Below are 17,387 nucleotides of genomic sequence, written 5' to 3' on the forward strand. Positions count from 1 at the left end.
TTCTTTCAACAAACTGGCCATATTTCACCGAGGCAGGGTGGCCCAAAAAGAAAAAAAACGAAAATGTCTCTTTTTAAATCTAATAATTTATGCAGAAGGGGTTACTAGCCCCTTGCTCCCAGCATTTTAGTCACCTCTCATGACACGCATGACTGTATATTGGAATGGACAGCGACATTATTTGTTTACTCTTGAACATCGCCAAAGAATCGAGCATTTCTGCTAATTTGAACTCAATTTCAAGGTACTTTTCATTGTGAAACCAATCAAAATCATAACTATTTTTGTAATATATCTTCCTTTCTATCAAATTATTATTATTAGTATTATTATAATCAAAAAGAAGCGCTAAGCCACAAGGACTATACAGCGCTGCCTTTCTATCAAATGAGACCAAAAAAATGAGAATACAACCATAAAAACCATATGATAATACCGTTAAGGGGCAGCTAATGGCTGAGAAGTGAACTCTTGTTATTTATGGTCCAATTTCTTTCATTTTTGGTATACATTAAGAAGCATCTTTCCATCATACATTGCCCAAGTTTCAATAAGATAGTCCAACAAACAACTGACATCCAATTCCCTAGATCAAGAGCAAGAGCCCCTCACCAGCATCAAGGAACCTCCGTTGAGGCCCGCTCGCATCTGGAAATTTCGATCCAGTCTGCAAGCAAAAAATTGATCGAGCGAATGCTCGTATCTGGAAAAACTCGCACGTGGGTGCACTCATAAGTAGAGGTTCCACTGTCTAATTTATCAGTACATGGTGTGAATATCATAGAGAATTCAGGGTTTAGAAATTAAAATGAGATGTAGGGGCTGAGAAGGGGTTAAGGTTGTTTGGGCTTGTAGTGAGAATGGATAGAGATGAGTTAACAAAGGTATATAAATCTGGGAAAGAAGAGGGAGAGGTCATCCCAGGAATGGTTTGGGGAGGGGTACAAGAGGCTCTTGAGTTTTGGGTGCTTGAGCATCCAGGTGGTGTCTGAGCATGTTAGATAAGAGTGAATGGAGACAAGTGGTTCTTAGGTGTGTGAGCCTTAAGAACCACTTGTGTCCATTTACTCCTATCTAACTTTTTATGAAGGGGTTTGGGAAAGCCAGGTAGTCGGATGCGAGTCCTGAAGTTGGGAAAGGCAGTGCCTGAGCTCTGAATGTGGGTAAATGTGTTTTCTTTTGGTCATCCTGCTTTGGCAGATGACTGTTGTTAAAAACAGTATCGTCTCTTATTCCTTATAAATGTATGTAGTAATGACAGAAAATACAATTAAATCATAATATTTTTTATTGTACACTTGTTCCCTATGAAATATTATAAATTTAACTAAAATAACATTTTGTCTTAAGTAACTAATAAGATTTTTTTTAGTGTGTCCTCAGTACAGAAATGGCCATAAGAACTTTGCTGAATCTGAGATCAATCCAACAACTCTCTCCACCAACTAATACTTAGCTTATCAACTTCAATAAAATAATACTTTGACCCTTTAAACTGTTGCCTGTGAGGATCTCTTCATTCCTTTTGTGGTTAGTTTTTTGTGTTTCTTTGTAGAACACTTTAGAGCTATGTTGCAGACAGTTCCCCACAAGAACATAGATCATTGTGGTAAACCACTTCCCATGTTGCCATAAATTTATGGAGGAAAGCAGTTTAATCGTTTAAAATATTTCTGCATGTAAAAATATATTTTTTTACATAAATATTTGATTGTAGTTTTTCCATTATATAGATGTTGAGTTCACCCTTATTATCAGCAATGCCACATACATTGTACAGATTCCTTTTCAGATCTTTCTTTGTCATTGCTCATCAAGCCTTTCTCTCCTATTCATCTTCATCTCAATCTTTCTTTGCTCATAACTGTGGCCAGGACACAAGCCTCAAGCACTAAAAAATTTTAGTTGCCCTTCAAAATTATATATTAAATTCTGTTAAAACCTAATAAATATATTTATTAAGATATAGTATTAAAACAAATACATGCAGTCAATATATAACTTAAACATAAGTAATTTCTGATATAAAATATAAATTTAAAAACTTATATTTTCATCCTTATATTTAAATATAGCATTAAATCTATGCCACATTACCAAAATACAAACTGTACAAAAAAGGTTTATCTTGATGTGAAAGTCACTCAATAGAAATTACTCAACATTAACTATAATTATAATGAGCAGTGAGGGAAAATGTGTAGGTGACTAACAGACCAACGTCTTCCTATCAACTGCTCCACTTCCACTAAATGATAAATTGAGAAAAATTTTTCTCACTGCAAACCTGTTTCAATAAAAGCATATTTGTATTGAAATTCCTATAGCTTTTTGAAGATATTACGGCCACTATAATTTCTCTGAACTGCCTAGGTTTAGTACTTTTCAATGAATTACATATATAAAATAAAACCTCAACTTAACAAATATAGAATTTAATGCACAACTTCCAGAAATGTTCATTATTATTACCATCTGTTGGGTAAACTGCATTTGAAAATAAAGTTCATTGTTCCTAGAATTGTTCGTTATTGTTATAATCCACTGAGTAAATTGCTTTCAGAAACAATTTACAAAGTCAAGTGTTCCCAGAATTGTTCATTATTCTTACCATCACAGCAAAACAATCTCATTCCTTTAAGAGGTGTGCCTTAAATCAAAGAATGGAAGCTACCCTTCCTTTCTTTAGATTAAAACTGATTACTCTTCATTCCCTTGACACTGTATAACCTCTGGATTGAATACTTTCCGATGAATATAAAAATATATCAGTACACACATCCTTAATACTATGTGAAATATAAAAAATTTAATATTTATTTCATTAACTTTGCAGCACAAAATTTAGTATTGAACATACAAATATACCTAAGAAGCAGGTGGCTCAGAGCTCAATAGCAGTGCCTCTGCCTCATAACGAAAGGACCTGGATTCGATCCTGGAGCAAGTGGAGACTTGGGCCCATTTCCTGACACCTGTTACCCCTGTTCACATAGCAGTAAATAGATAGGGCTAAACTTTGAAATGAGCAGAATGAAATAGAATAACAGCTCTTGGCCTGTAAATTCAATGGCGTGAGAAAAAATATTTGGGAGTAACTGTATCTGTTGACAACCAATGATATAATTGACTCCAACTTAACAATCTAGACAAGAACCAGAGAAAAGGCTCATTAAGTGTAAAACATGTCAAGTTGATGCAATTTTCCCATAGATTCCCATTTTATAACCTGGGACAATAAAATCTACCCAATTATTATTATTTTTTAACAAAATTCTTAATGTCTTTCACTCAAAAAGTGGTCTCACAATTTTCATCTACAATTCCCATTGTGGTACCCATTTTTCCTCTCTCCTGTTCATCTGTCTCTCCCAGCTGATGATGGCTTCAGACCCATCATAAGTCATTTCTTATCAGTGCATTTACTTATCAAAAACAGTTGTAGATAAAATTCATAATGTCATAATAGCTGGTAAAGAGGGCACGAGACAGGAAAATCAAACAGGTATAGAAACCAGTGCTTGGTATGTAAACATCACCAACTAACCTCTGCCATTTTTAGATCAATGGTGACCCAACACAAGCAAAGACTGCTTGAGAATCAATTTTAAAATCCAAATTAAGGTTTATGAAAGTTTTTTCTGGTTAACACTAACTCAAGAAGATGGCTAATCCCACAGTTGACAACCAAAGTGGGGAAAAACACTACATGAAATGAATGAGTAACTGAAGAAAATGAAAGGTGCATGCATGAATGGAGAGCAGAGACATGCAGATATCAGCCAATCTGAAGGGATCAAATAAACCAAAAAAAAAGGGGAGACAAAAATGAGGGTGCTGCAAACTTGTTAACTACAACAGAGATGAAGAATGAGAAGCCAAAATTTGCTGACACTCTTGAGGAACCCTGACATAAGAAAGTAATTAAGAAAGCCCCAATTGGCAGTAGTACCAAACAAAAATGTCTGATGTACATACACTACCTGAGAACCTAAACAAATAAACAAATATAGGAATGGAGCCACAAGATAAAAATGACACCATGAGGAATCTAGGTACGAAAAAATGATATGGAAGCAACCAATGCAACATTTAAACAACTTAAGCAATCTGAGCTCTTTTGAGGAAAGTACACGAGACACAAAAAGTGAGGGAAAATTACCAGTTATGCAAAGCTTATACTGGAGCACAGATTCATCCAGTGAAGACCCACCCCTGAATATGTCTGTTCACCTGATATTCCTTGATGCTGGTGACAGGTTCTTGACTATCATTATTACATACATGGGGAGCACTAAACCCACTAGGGATATACAGAAAATGGGGGAATGGAAGACATTCAGACTAAATTCAAGGAAATGTAATATATTATTATTATTATTATTATAATCAAAAAGAAGCGCTAAACCACAAGGGCTAAAATGTAATATAGGTTCAGTTCCTTAGATCAAGAGTCTCTCATCAATGAACCTCTCTAGAGGGAAGAGGTTCTTAATTTAACCCTCCAACCTTCCTTGGACCAAACCTGATTGCCTTCCCAAACATTATATAACCTCTATGGGTTTAGCGCTTCTCAGTGATTAAAATAACTAACTGGTATAGCCAGTAGGGAGGGATGGAAGGGAAGTGTGTGAATTTTGGAAGTGAAAATGAAGAGCGTGAGCCAGCAAGCAAGTGAATGTGCATGCAATTATCTATTTGTAGTTGCAGTAGAAAAACCATACATTATTGTGCTGCTTCATAAATACTTAGCAAATCATAACTGTTTCCATCTCCATGGGGGCAGTGGAGCAGAATTCTTCCTCTGTAAGCTGTGTGTGTAGTAAGAGGTGACTAAAATGCCAGGAGCAAGGAGCTAGTAACCCCTTCTCCTGCATATATTACTAAATTGAAAGAGAAACTTTCGTTTTTCTTTTTGGGCCACCCTGCCTCAGTGGGATACAGCCGATGTGTTGAAAGAAGAAGGTTTCCAGTAGTAGACCCACTACCTCATGTCTGTTTATCTATCTACCACTCGTGCTGTGAAGACGTGTATTACAATATTTATAGTGTTTTTTCTATAAGATCTTTTCTGCACAATGTTATAGTAATTTTTTTTATCTGTTCTACCTGCTGATAGTGCCAAGAAATCTTACTCATTTTTCTGTATTCTTTTATGAACTTATATATATTTATCATATTTTCTCTTTCCATCCTGTACACTAAAAGTCAAAAGTACACAGTTTGTTTCCCAACACATTCATATACATCACTTTCTAAATGATCTGAGCAAAATTAAATATTTTAGGTTAGGTTACTTAAACTAAATTAATATTTAGTTAAACACAAATAGCCAAAATATAAAAAAAAAGGGGGACAGGCAAAAGTATAATAGCCAGGAACATAAGGACAGAAGAAGCAAGGCAAAACATTCATTTCCTTTGTGGATTCAAACAAAAGTAGCTGTAACAGTGTTCAAATGGCTGAGAACCAACAATGTCAGTCAAATGAAAATTAAGAAGGGATCAGGAAATAGACCCTGCAGGCACAGCTCGGCGAGTACAAACACACACCTATGATACATTACCAGGTCACTCAGACTATACAAACTAACTTCCATTTATTCTAAAAAAAAAAAAAAAAAAAAAATATTACAAAAAAACAGCTATGACAATGCATGAGTGAACCATCAGTCATTACCTGGTAAGCTCAATAATTTTCCCGTAGCAGTTGGAATGTAGAGATTGTTTCCAACAGCCTGATTTTTCCCATATGGTCTGTTTTTATCATATTTATCACAGTAAAGTAGAATAGAGCAAAGTCCAGAATAAGTGGATCAACCCATTAATATAACATTAACAAATGTATGACTCCCACATAAATATAAGTTTATATGACAGCACCAATATAATTTCATAATAACTTCAATGACATGAGCCCTGCAAGTGTAAATCTAAAGTTAAATAATTAATTACCAACAAACACTTTCCCTAGTGATTCCTCTTAAGGCATGTCATCACACTTGGTCTTCACTGACACACCATTCAACTCTTCCTTTCCTTCTTGCATGTCCCTCTCCACAACCTGTTTATACATTTCCTTAATAGCAGCTGCAACAGCAGCTGAAATGTCTTTTGCTGAAAATCTGTTGAGAGTTGGGACGTGGATAAAGGCTGAGCGATTCCTGTCTTCCTTCAAGGACAAGTAGTAAATGAAGTCACATAGGAATCTGAAAATGAAAAAATTATTCTATCTAAATAATTTTTGGAAGACAGAAATATTGTAAAGCAAACAAGAGCATGTTGTATACCATACAAAGTAGTTGTAAGAAAAATATTGTAGCAATAAAGACGACAGAGCTATGTAGTACAGGTTGACCATCACTAATCTGGCATCATCGGGACCTGTAGGGTGCTGGATTAGTGATTTTGCCGGATTACAGATTGGTTAGGTTAGAATACACTTCACACAACAGCGATACTTACACATCGGCGATTTCACCTATACTACACTCTATTTTTGGCCCATTCCATTGTTCCAGTCTACCAAACTCGTAGCTATTTTGCCAGTATTCCTTCTATTCTGTCGGCTGAGTACAAAAAACTGTCCATTTACCTATTTCAACTACCCAATAAAGTGGTAGGGTATGCAAAAGAAGAAAATTAAAAGTGAATACAGGAAAGAGTAAGGTTATAAGGATAACAAAAAGATTAGGTGATGAAAGATTGGATATCAGATTGGAGGGAGAGAGTATGGAGGAGGTGAATGTATTCAGATATTTGGGAGTGGACGTGTCAGCGGATGGGTCTATGAAAGATGAGGTGAATCATAGAATTGATGAGGGGAAAAGGATGAGTCTGTGGAGGTGAATCATAGAATTGATGAGGGGAAAAGAGCGAGTCTGTGGAGACAAAGAACTTTGTCCTTGGAGGCAAAGAGGGGAATGTATGAGAGTATAGTTTTACCAACGCTCTTATATGGGTGTGAAGCATGGGTGATGAATGTTGCAGCGAGGAGAAGGCTGGAGGCAGTGGAGATGTCATGTCTGAGGGCAATGTGTGGTGTGAATATAATGCTGAGAATTCGTAGTTTGGAAGTTAGGAGGAGGTGCGGGATTACCAAAACTGTTGTCCAGAGGGCCGAGGAAGGGTTGTTGAGGTGGTTCGGACATGTAGAGAGAATGGAGCGAAACAGAATGACTTCAAGAGTGTATCAGTCTGTAGTGGAAGGAAGGCGGGGTAGGGGTCGGCCTAGGATAGGTTGGAGGGAGGGGGTAAAGGAGGTTTTGTGTGCAAGGGACTTGGACTTCCAGCAGGCATGCGTGAGCATGTTTGATAGGAGTGAATGGAGACAAATGGTTTTTAATACTTGATGTGCTGTTGGAGTGTGAGCAAAGTAACATTTATGAAGGGATTCAGGGAAACCGGCAGGCCGGACTTGAGTCCTGGAGATGGGAAGTACAGTGCCTGCACTCTGAAGGAGGGGTGTTAATGTTGCAGTTTAAAAACTGTAGTGTAAAGCACCCTTCTGGCAAGACAGTGATGGAGTGAATGATGGTGAAAGTTTTTCTTTTTCGGGCCACCCTGCCTTGGTGGGAATCGGCCAGTGTGTTAATAATAAAAAATAATAAAATAAAGTAGTCAGAAATTGGTAATTTGGCCAATTTCACACAAATTTCTAGAGATGCCAATTTCAAAATAGGGGCCAGACTAAACAATGCATACATTCCTGGCACTAAAATAACATTTTCTCTGTTCATTAGTCATGTCTCCAGTCTCTTCTTATAATACGCTTGCTTTCCATTTTGAATTTTTATTCACACAAAAATAAAAGATTTACTGTTATGCAGACTAATGTATTATTGTAATACAGCCTTTCCTCGCTTAACAACGGAGTTAGGCTCCTAAGACCCTGTCGGTACATGAATTTGTTGGTAAGTGAGAAGCATACTATAGTGGTAGTGGATCTGTGTCAACCATCTTTGATATCATTTTAATGTCACCTTTACACCATTTACAACATTTCTGGTATATTTTTCAGTGTTTATACAGCAGTGTACTGTATATTGTAATAAACAAAATTGTGGAAATCAGCTCTAATATACATTATTTAGGTATACATACTGGTCAGAGAGCCAGTCATAAGTCCGAGTTGTTGGTAAATGAGTATGTCGCTAAGTGAGGAGAGGCTGTAATTGTATAAAAATGTAAACCCATTCGTGACTGTATAGTAGACTGGCCAGTTGGACACGTACCAGACAGTGACATCATTTGTTTATTCTTGAACACTGGCAAAAATCAAACATTTCCACTACTTCGAGTTCAGTTTCAAGGTACTTTCCGTCGTGAAACCAATCAAAATCATATCTATTTCCATTCTATCAAATGAGCCCAAAAAATGCAACTACAACCATAAAAACCACACGAAAACACACTGCAAAGTTGCCGTTTTACACCAAAAACATGGTCGCAGTTTTTTTCTTATTATGCACTGCGTGCTGCAGGATTTTTTCATATAGTGTACACTTAAAAAACAGACCAATTCTCTCATATATAGGCCAAAATTTACCAGTCACAGCTTATCTGAGTGAGCTGAGCTCATGGCAACCAGTAGTGGCTTCAAAGCCACCACATCTTTTATGGACAATGTACAGTGTATGTACTTTACACAACAAGAATTTTTTTTATTAATTGGAACTATGGTTAGGGCTAAAAGCGAGCAGGTTATAGCAATAAATGGAGAAAAAGAAATTGGAATAACTTATGTAGCAAGTAGCGCTGCTAAACAGTAGCAGCAGGTTCGTGTGGAGACCCCGGAAATTTGAAATTATGCTAGCCAAAATTAGTGCCGGATTACTGATGGAACCAGATTACTGATTCCTGGATTAGTGACAGCCAACCTGTACTTAAAATATCAAAAATTACTTAGCCTTTTTACATCATACATGTTGTAAAAAAAATTATTTCTTTTAAAATTTTACTTCCTTAATCTTAGGCATAATTTACATAATGAAATATAAGTACTGTATAGAAACTATCAATATACCATGTACAAACTAAGCAGTAAAGAGTATACTAAAATTTTCCAATATCTCACCTATGAATCATATAAGGTATGGTACATTACAGAAAATATTCACATTGTATATACCTTTATTATAAAATACATGTACTGTACAATGGTCACTTTTTTAACCAAACTAAAGGAAGCACAGCATGTTGTGGCTGAGGCCAATTCTAGTTACAGGTAAGTAATTTTTTATTCTTGCTTTAATTAGCTTCTGCAACAGACCAGGTAACTTGTGGTTATTTAATGCCAAACATCAATGCATCTAAAAAAAAAAAAATCCGCTTCTTCATCAGGTTTATTGAAAAGCTTGCCGTCTCCCACAAAGGTAGGGTGACCAAAAAAGGAAACACTCACCATCATTCATTCAATAGCTACCTTGTCTTGCCAAAAGCATACAGACATCATAAATGACTCTCCAGACTGCAATATCCCCCACCTCTCCTTCAGAGTGCAGGCACTGTATATTTCACCACCAGTTAACCAGTTTCCCTAAATTCCTTCACTCCAACAGTATGTCATATCCTAAGAAACCACTTGCCTCTACTGATTAAAACCCAGCAGAGAGAAACATAAACTTTGTTTGAAAGCTTGAGAAACTTGCATTTCTTCTATGATTCCTTTTTATTTGGGGGGAAGGGGGAGGTCTTAGTGGTAAAGAAACTTTCAGTCTGAGGAATTGGACCTTTCAGTCTTCCTCCAACTGACCTTAATTACCCCCTCACTCCTCCCTTCCCTCCCCCTCCCCTCCTCCCTTTCCCACTTTTGTCTTTGGGGATCTTTCCCTTGGGAATTCTAGTTTCTAGGTTGGGGGATGGGTATAGTTGTCTGTCCCATTCCACTGAGGTCCTCAATGGTGGTGTAGTTTCCTGTGGAATCTGGACCATCAGGGGATGTCCCAATCCCTCTCTGGTCTTATGGGAGGGCAGCTTGTGATGTCTTTTGGGTGATGGGTGTATCTCTGGAGGTTACCTGTCAGATTCTGGGAAGTGGTAGCCGAAGGAGGTATGGCTTGTGGCGGGTTTCTGACCACCCTCTCTTTTGTCCACCGATGTGGCTCGGTGTATGTGAGGTTGCTATCCTGGATTGCTGGTTTATTGGCATGAAAGGTAGGGTATGGCACAGGTTCCATGCTGCATCTGCACTACTGGCTGCACTGAGGTCCTCTTGGGTGCAGGGGGCGATTTGTGACCCTTTCATTCTTCCTAGGAGGTAACCCTTCCATGTTTCTGCCCCCCCCCCTTTTTAGCTTTTTTTTGCTTTTCTTACTTTTTCTCAGAAAAACAAAAAACAAGTGACCTAACCATGGAGTCCGAAGTCCATGATACTTCTCATCCCAGGCCCTTTTCTGCTGCGGCGCCCTCTCCTGACCCTGCCTCATTATCGGACCATTCTTCGAATCTTTCTAACACCCCAGTACCTTCTGCTGGTAACATTTTGTTGCCCACCCCTGGTACTGGGGTTCCACTTAACTCCTTTGATACATCCAACCCCCACACATCTATGACCATGCTTTCAACTTCTCCCCCTACAGTGCAATAACTTTCAGATTGCCCACACATCTCAGGACAGACCACCTCCGGTCCTACATCTAAACAACCATGACCATTAACAGATGACACTGCTTCAATTAGCTCTTGCTCTTCCCAGAAAAGACTAGCATGACACTTACTCCCCTTACACACTACATTTCAAAGAACTCAATGGACTAAGTTTTTCGCTCTGCAACAACATCTCCCACTATCTACTTTATTTCATGCTTTTAAGAGTGGTGCACGCATCGTCATGGTGCAGAATGCTGGCCAAGCTCACAATCTCAAGCGATATTCCTCCACATGTGATATTCCTGTCGTGATTCAGAAACACATTTCTCTCAATTCTTGCAGTGGTCCGTAGGTCTGCCTTATACCACTGTACAATGTGATTTCCGGACATGTGATGCCAACATTCTGGAGCACCTTGAGCTCCAAGGGTTTTAAAGGAACGTAAAGAGGAATCTAGCATACCATTGGCTAATCTTTTCAATATATCACTACAAACTGGCATAGTGCCAGACAAGTGGAAAATGGCAAATGTAATACCTATTTACAAGGCAGGTGACAGGTCCTTAGCTTCGAACTATAGACCAATAAGCCTTTCCTCCATCGCTGGTAAATTTATGGAATCAATAATTGCCAAAGAAATTCGTAGCCATCTTGAAAGGCATAAATTGATTAATGAATCTCAGCACGATTTTACAAAGGGGCGTTCCTGTCTTACGAATTTACTAACTGTCTTCACCAAGGTATTTGAGGAGGTAGATCATGGTATTGAATATGATGTTGTGTATATGGACTTCAGTGAGGCTTTCGACAGGGTTCCACATCAGAGACTACTGAGGAAACTTAAGGCACACGGAATAGGGGGAGAAATTTTTTCCTGGGTAGAGGCATGGTTGACAAATAGGCAGCAGAGAGTTTGCATAAATGGGGAGAAATCAGAATGGGGGCACGTCACAAGCAGTGTTCCACAGGGGTCAGTGTTGGGCTCCTTGTTGTTCACAATTTACATAAACAACACAGAAGAGGGAATAAACAGTGACATAAGCAAATTTGCTGATGACACCAAAACAGGCCATCTAATTCATTCTAACAAGGACATTAGAGCACTCCAGGATGATTTGAACAGACTGATACAGTGGTCAGAGAAGTGGCAGATGCAGTTTACTATAGAAAAATGCAAAGTTCTAAATGTTGGACAGGAAAATAACCATGCTACATATAAACTAAATAATGAAGATCTTAACATTATGGATTGCAAAAAGGATTTAGGAGTTCTGGTTAGCAGTAATCTGAAACCAAGGCAACAGTGCATAAGTGTTTGCAATAAAGCTATCAGAATCCTTGGCTTCATAGCAAGAAGTATAAATACTAGAAGTCCTCAGGGTGTTCTTCAACTCTATATATCTTTGGTTAGGCCTCATTTAGATTATGCTGTGCAGTTTTGGTCACCGCACAACAGAATGGATATAAATGCACTGGAAAACATACAAAGGAGAATGACAAAGTTGATCCCATGTACCAGAAATCTTCCCTATGAGGATAGACTGAGGGCCCTAAATCTGCACTCTTTAGAAAGGCATAGAATTAGGGTGGATATGATTGAGGTGTATAAGTGGAAAACAGGAATTAATAGAGGATGTAAATACCTTGCTAAAAATATCTAGCACAGACAGGACTCTCAGCAATGGTTTTAAATTGGAAAAATTCAGATTCAGGAAGGATATAGGAAAGCACTGGTTTGGTAATAGAGCTGCAGATGAGTGGAACAAACTCCTGAGTACCATCATAGAAGCTAAGACACAGTGTAGTTTTAAAACTAGATTGGATAAATACACAAGTGGGTGTGGGTGGGTGTGAGTTGGACCTGACTAGCTTGTGCTACTAGGTCGGATGCCATGCTCCTCCCTTAAGTGAATGTGACTGACATGATTAGGTCAAGGCATTGGCTTAAGCTGGTAGGAGACTTGGATCTGCCTCGCATGGACCAGTAGGCCTACTGCAGTGTTCTTTCTTTCTTATGTTCTTATGCAATGTAGTTTGCTTAACTTTTGACTGCCGTGAACTTCTGTCTCAGTTTACATTGCGGGACACCGTTGACAAGTCCAAGAGCTGATCCCTACACCACAACAGTGTAGAAACTGCCGGTGCTTCGGCCACCCAGTGAAATATTGCAGGTCCATGGCAGAATGCCCAGTCTATGGTGCTGTTGACCATAACAATACGTCTTGCAGCCTACCTCCCTCTTGCCTTAATTGTGATGAGGCTCACCCAGCTTGTTCACACTCTTGCCAAGTTTACTTAAAAGAACAAGAAATATGCTGTCTCAAAGAGAAAGAGGGTTTCACTTATGCCATGGCAGTCTTTCATCTCTGCCTCCAAGGGAGACTTCCACAACTTTCTTATTCTAGAGTTACTAAGTGGTCTCCAACCTCAGTGGTACCTACCTCCACAATCTCCTCTGTGGTCACCACTTCCACAGTCACCTCTTGTTTCTAACTCTTTTGCAATCCTGGACTCCAAGGTCCCTACCTCATCACCTCAAACTGTCATTGGGTCTTCATCTTTTTGCTCGCAGGTATCTATGTCTACAAAACCTCCCACAGCTACACCTTCCCTTTGCCTCTACTTCTCCAAGGTCTAAAACATCCCCAAAGTTCAAATCTCCTTTAATTAACCCCTCCTTCACTTATTCTTCCCGAACATTTTTCCTTTCTAATCTCTGTGCCTAGTACTTTACCTCTTACTGGCTCTGTTACAGGTGTGGAGGGTCATCTTTCCCCTCATACAGTTCCTCCCTCTTCTGTCCCCTCCCAAGTTTCTTTCTCTCCTGTCCCCTCCTAAGTTTCTTCCCAAATTAACTCCAATCTCTCATCTCCCCCACCTTCTTTGGTAACTTCCATCACCTCTCCAATCTTTATTCACCCTCTTCCTTCTATCTCTGATGTCATACCACTTGCAACCCCCTTGTCTTCTGAAACACTTGAAGCCATCTCTGAATATACTGAGGAGACGAAACCAATAATGGACAAGGATCCACCTCCCATCACTCCTCCTCCTCACTTTTCTAAACCATCTACACAACTCCTTTTTTTGCAGTATTCCAATCTTTTGCTGCTTACTCAATTTTCTGCACATGTAGACTTTACTAACTCTTCTAATCCATCGACACCTACTGCTTCATGTTACTGGTATGCTCCTCTCTGCAAATCATGACTTATTTACAATGGAATATTCAAGGCCTCAGGGGTAATCAAGGTGAGCTTCAAGTGCTGCTCTCCCAGTTTTCCCATCTGTGTCTGTTTATAAGAACCTAAATTATGCTCTGCTGTTATCCATCCCATTTTGGGCTATATCATACTGAATTCACTGGATCCTTTTCCTGATGGAACTTTAAATGAAAGTGTACTTCTTATATGTACCAGTATACCACGCCATCAGGTCTTTGTTCATACTTTGCTGCATTACATTGCAGCCCGCATCTACTTGAACAGTTACTTTTGCTGACGATACTGTTCTTTTGGGAGATTCTAAAGAGAAGTTGCAAAGGTTAGTGGATGAGTTTGGGAGGGTGTGTAAAGGAAGAAAGCTGAAAGTGAACATAGATAAAGATTAAGGTGATGAGGGTATCAAATGATTTAGATAAGGAAAAATTAGATATCAGATTGGAGAGGGGGAGTATGGAAGTGAATGTTTACAGATATTTAGGAGTTGATGTGTCAGCGGATGGGTTTTGAAGGATGAGGTTAATCATGGAACTGATGAAGGAAAAAAAGTGAGTGGTGCATTGAGGTATTTATGGAGACAAAAAACATTATTCATGGAGGCAAAGAAGGGAATGTATGAAAGTATAGTGGTACCAACACTCTTATATGGGTGTGAGGCATGGGTTGTGAATGTTGTTTGGAGTGACATCTGAACTGTAATATCTGCATGCCTCTGCAAAGACAGTGATTATGTGTGAACCATGGTGAAAGTGTTGAATGATGGTGAAAGTGTTTGCATCTTTTTTGGGCCACCTGCCCCAGTGGGAGGCAGCCGGAGTGTTGAAAAAAAAATTATTAACTACCCATACTGCATTCAAAACAAAAATATGTATTAAAAAGATTGCATGAGTAACAAACAATAAAAGTACACTAAAAATATGGTACTGCTACCAGGCTCACCTGCCTGCATCAGTGGACTTAACACATGGCAGGTTGAGACCCGTGTTCTTGTTGATGTTTCTGGATATCAAGTCCATGCGGATCCCAGAATGGATAACTTGATCCCCATCTGCAAGTGACAAGAACATGAGTACAGAACAATACTGAATATTGTCTTGGAAAAGTGCTCAATCTGCCTGGGTCATACATGTATAGCACTTGGGGAATGGGAGGTAATAATTGTTATTTCTGCTTATTAAATTATCACTTGGGAATTTACCTTTGGGCTCCTTTTACTCTTATAATCATAAAGTACTATAATCTTACTTTTCTCTACCTCCTTGGGAAGTCCCAACTAATCATGTTTGTTTCATGTGCAATAATTCACTTGCCTGTTGTAACTTCATGCTCACTCACTCTTGATCACTTCCATTCTCTTTCATGCTACAGCAGCATACAATTGATAGTGTTGAATATGACCTACCCTAACTTGCCTGATGTGATGACCCACCAGAGGGTGTTTGCATTTTAACCAATTTTTTTTTTCAATAACTTTAGACCTGTTTAACTTGCTAACTGTCCAAACGTAGATCTACGTTCTTACCGTAGATCTACCAAATGTAGATCTACATTTTATTTTTCCTGCCTCCAAATTTGGCACGATTGGCCTGAGATGCCTGGTCAGCATAGAATGGGTCTTAACACTTGGTGTGCAGAGTATTAAAAAAATTTGGGACCACTTAGTACCTTGTGGAAGCATCACAAGGTACTGTCATCTACGTAAAAAGAAACAATTCTGGAATGTGTAATACGTGTTCTGAAGGCTGGCTGGCATGCTGGCTGGCTGATTGGCTGTCTCTATCTCTGTCTGTATCTATGTCTCTGTCTATCTCTTTATCTGTCTCTGTGTCTATCTCACAGGTACACATACATAAATACAATTATACATAGTGTAAAATACCTAGGATATCCCAAAAAATCCAGACAAAGTGCTATACTGTGCTTGTAGATCTAATGCATAATAAGCATGACTGGCAACTGGCAAGTAATACGCATTTTCACTCGTTCAGGAATCAGACATGATAATGTGTAATACCAGATGGATCAGGAGCAACTCTCTGAGACAAGAACATAAGAAAGGAGGATCACTGCAGCAGGCCTGTTGGCTCATACTAGGCAGGTCCTTTACAATCCATCCCTCTAACGAAACATTTGCCCAAGCTAATTTTCAATGCTACCCAAGAAATAAGCTCTGATAACTCTATCCACTCATTTGCAAGTCCCACTCAAATCTAACCCCTCTCACTCATGTATTTATCCAATCTAAATTTGAAACTACCCAAAGTCCTAGCCTCAATAACCCAACTAGGTAGACTGTTCCACTCATCAACTACCCTATTTCCAAACCAAATGTGTAGAAATGAGGTCTCGAACCTGGGTTAGTTTGATGGTTCTCCCCAAAATGTACACCTGCACACACTGCCACATGACATATTGAAACGAGAATTTTTATTAGTATGATGATCTTTTATTTCTATAAGTACATGTACAAGGTATATTGGCCTAGCTGACATCAGTGACATCATAAAAGCTAAGACATAAGAACATAAGAATGGAGGAACACTGCAGAAGGCCTACTGGCCCATGCGAGGCAGGTCCTTATCAAAACGACCTCTACCTTAAGCTACCCAAGAAATAACTCCAGTACCCAATGACACCAATCAAAACCAGTCCCTCCCACTCATATATTTGTCCTGTCTCTTCTTAAAGCTACCCAAGGTCCTAGCCTCTATCACCCCACTGGGAAGACTGTTCCACGCATCTACAACTCTGTTAGAAAACCAGTACTTACCTATGTTCTTTCTAAATCTAAATTTATCCAACTTAAATCCAAGAGAAAGACAGACACAGGCAGACAGAAAGACAGACACACACAGGCAGACAAAGACAGACACACATAGGCAGACAGAAAGACAGATACACACAGGCAGACAAAAAGACAGATACACACAGGCAGACAGAAAGACAAACACAAAAAGGAAGGCAGGAGCAAGGCAAGGGCAAGGAGGAGGTGTTGCTGTGTGCTTCTCTAAAAGTGTTCATGCCCAGCACATTGATGTTGCCACCCCTGCACATCTTGAAATGATGTTCTTCAAGCTCTGCATAAACACTAGTACCTCTGTAGCATGTGCAATGTACAGACCTCAGTGGCAACATGCAGACCCCATCAACTTCCTAATGGAAAATATTGACTCCCTTCTGCTACAACACAACTGTCAACATATCATAATTATTGGTGACCTCAACCAGCACCTTATACAGAGGGACTTTGATGACCTTCTTAGTGTTTGACATGAAAAACTTTGTTGATTTCCCTACTCACATCTCTGGCTCCTCCCTTGACCCAGTGGTGAGTGATCTGGCAGAAGGCGTAGTCACTTGTCAACCCCTCGGCTATGTTGGATTGTCTGACCACAAGGCTGTTTTTATGACACTTAAGATCCCAACAGAACGAGGTGAGGAGTACACACGCACAACCTGGCTATGGGAAAGCGGTAATTGGCCAGCCCTTTGCTCTGAGCTCGCCACCACCGATTGGAATGCTCTTCTCCAAGGGGATGTTGACAACCAAGTGAAAGCCTTCACTGGACACATCCTT

General features: G+C 39.2%; 1 protein-coding gene across 3 annotated transcripts in view; it reads right to left on the reverse strand.

The window, feature by feature from the left end:
• Positions 1–1,270: 1,270 nt before the first annotated feature.
• Positions 1,271–17,387, reverse strand: part of LOC128695081 (pyroglutamyl-peptidase 1) — a 38,863-nt gene continuing 22,746 nt past the window's right edge. For all 3 annotated transcript variants that reach the window (XM_070091440.1, XM_070091441.1, XM_070091442.1), the window contains 2 exons: positions 14,750–14,858; positions 1,271–6,208 (listed from right to left, as the gene is read on the reverse strand). In XM_070091440.1, the coding sequence (XP_069947541.1) occupies positions 5,983–6,208; positions 14,750–14,858 (335 nt within the window). In that variant the 3' untranslated portion in view covers positions 1,271–5,982. The remainder of the gene's footprint in view (positions 6,209–14,749; positions 14,859–17,387) is intronic.

The sequence above is a fragment of the Cherax quadricarinatus genome, chromosome 35 (genome assembly GCF_038502225.1).
Source record: "Cherax quadricarinatus isolate ZL_2023a chromosome 35, ASM3850222v1, whole genome shotgun sequence".
In the NCBI taxonomy this organism is placed as follows: domain Eukaryota; kingdom Metazoa; phylum Arthropoda; class Malacostraca; order Decapoda; family Parastacidae; genus Cherax; species Cherax quadricarinatus.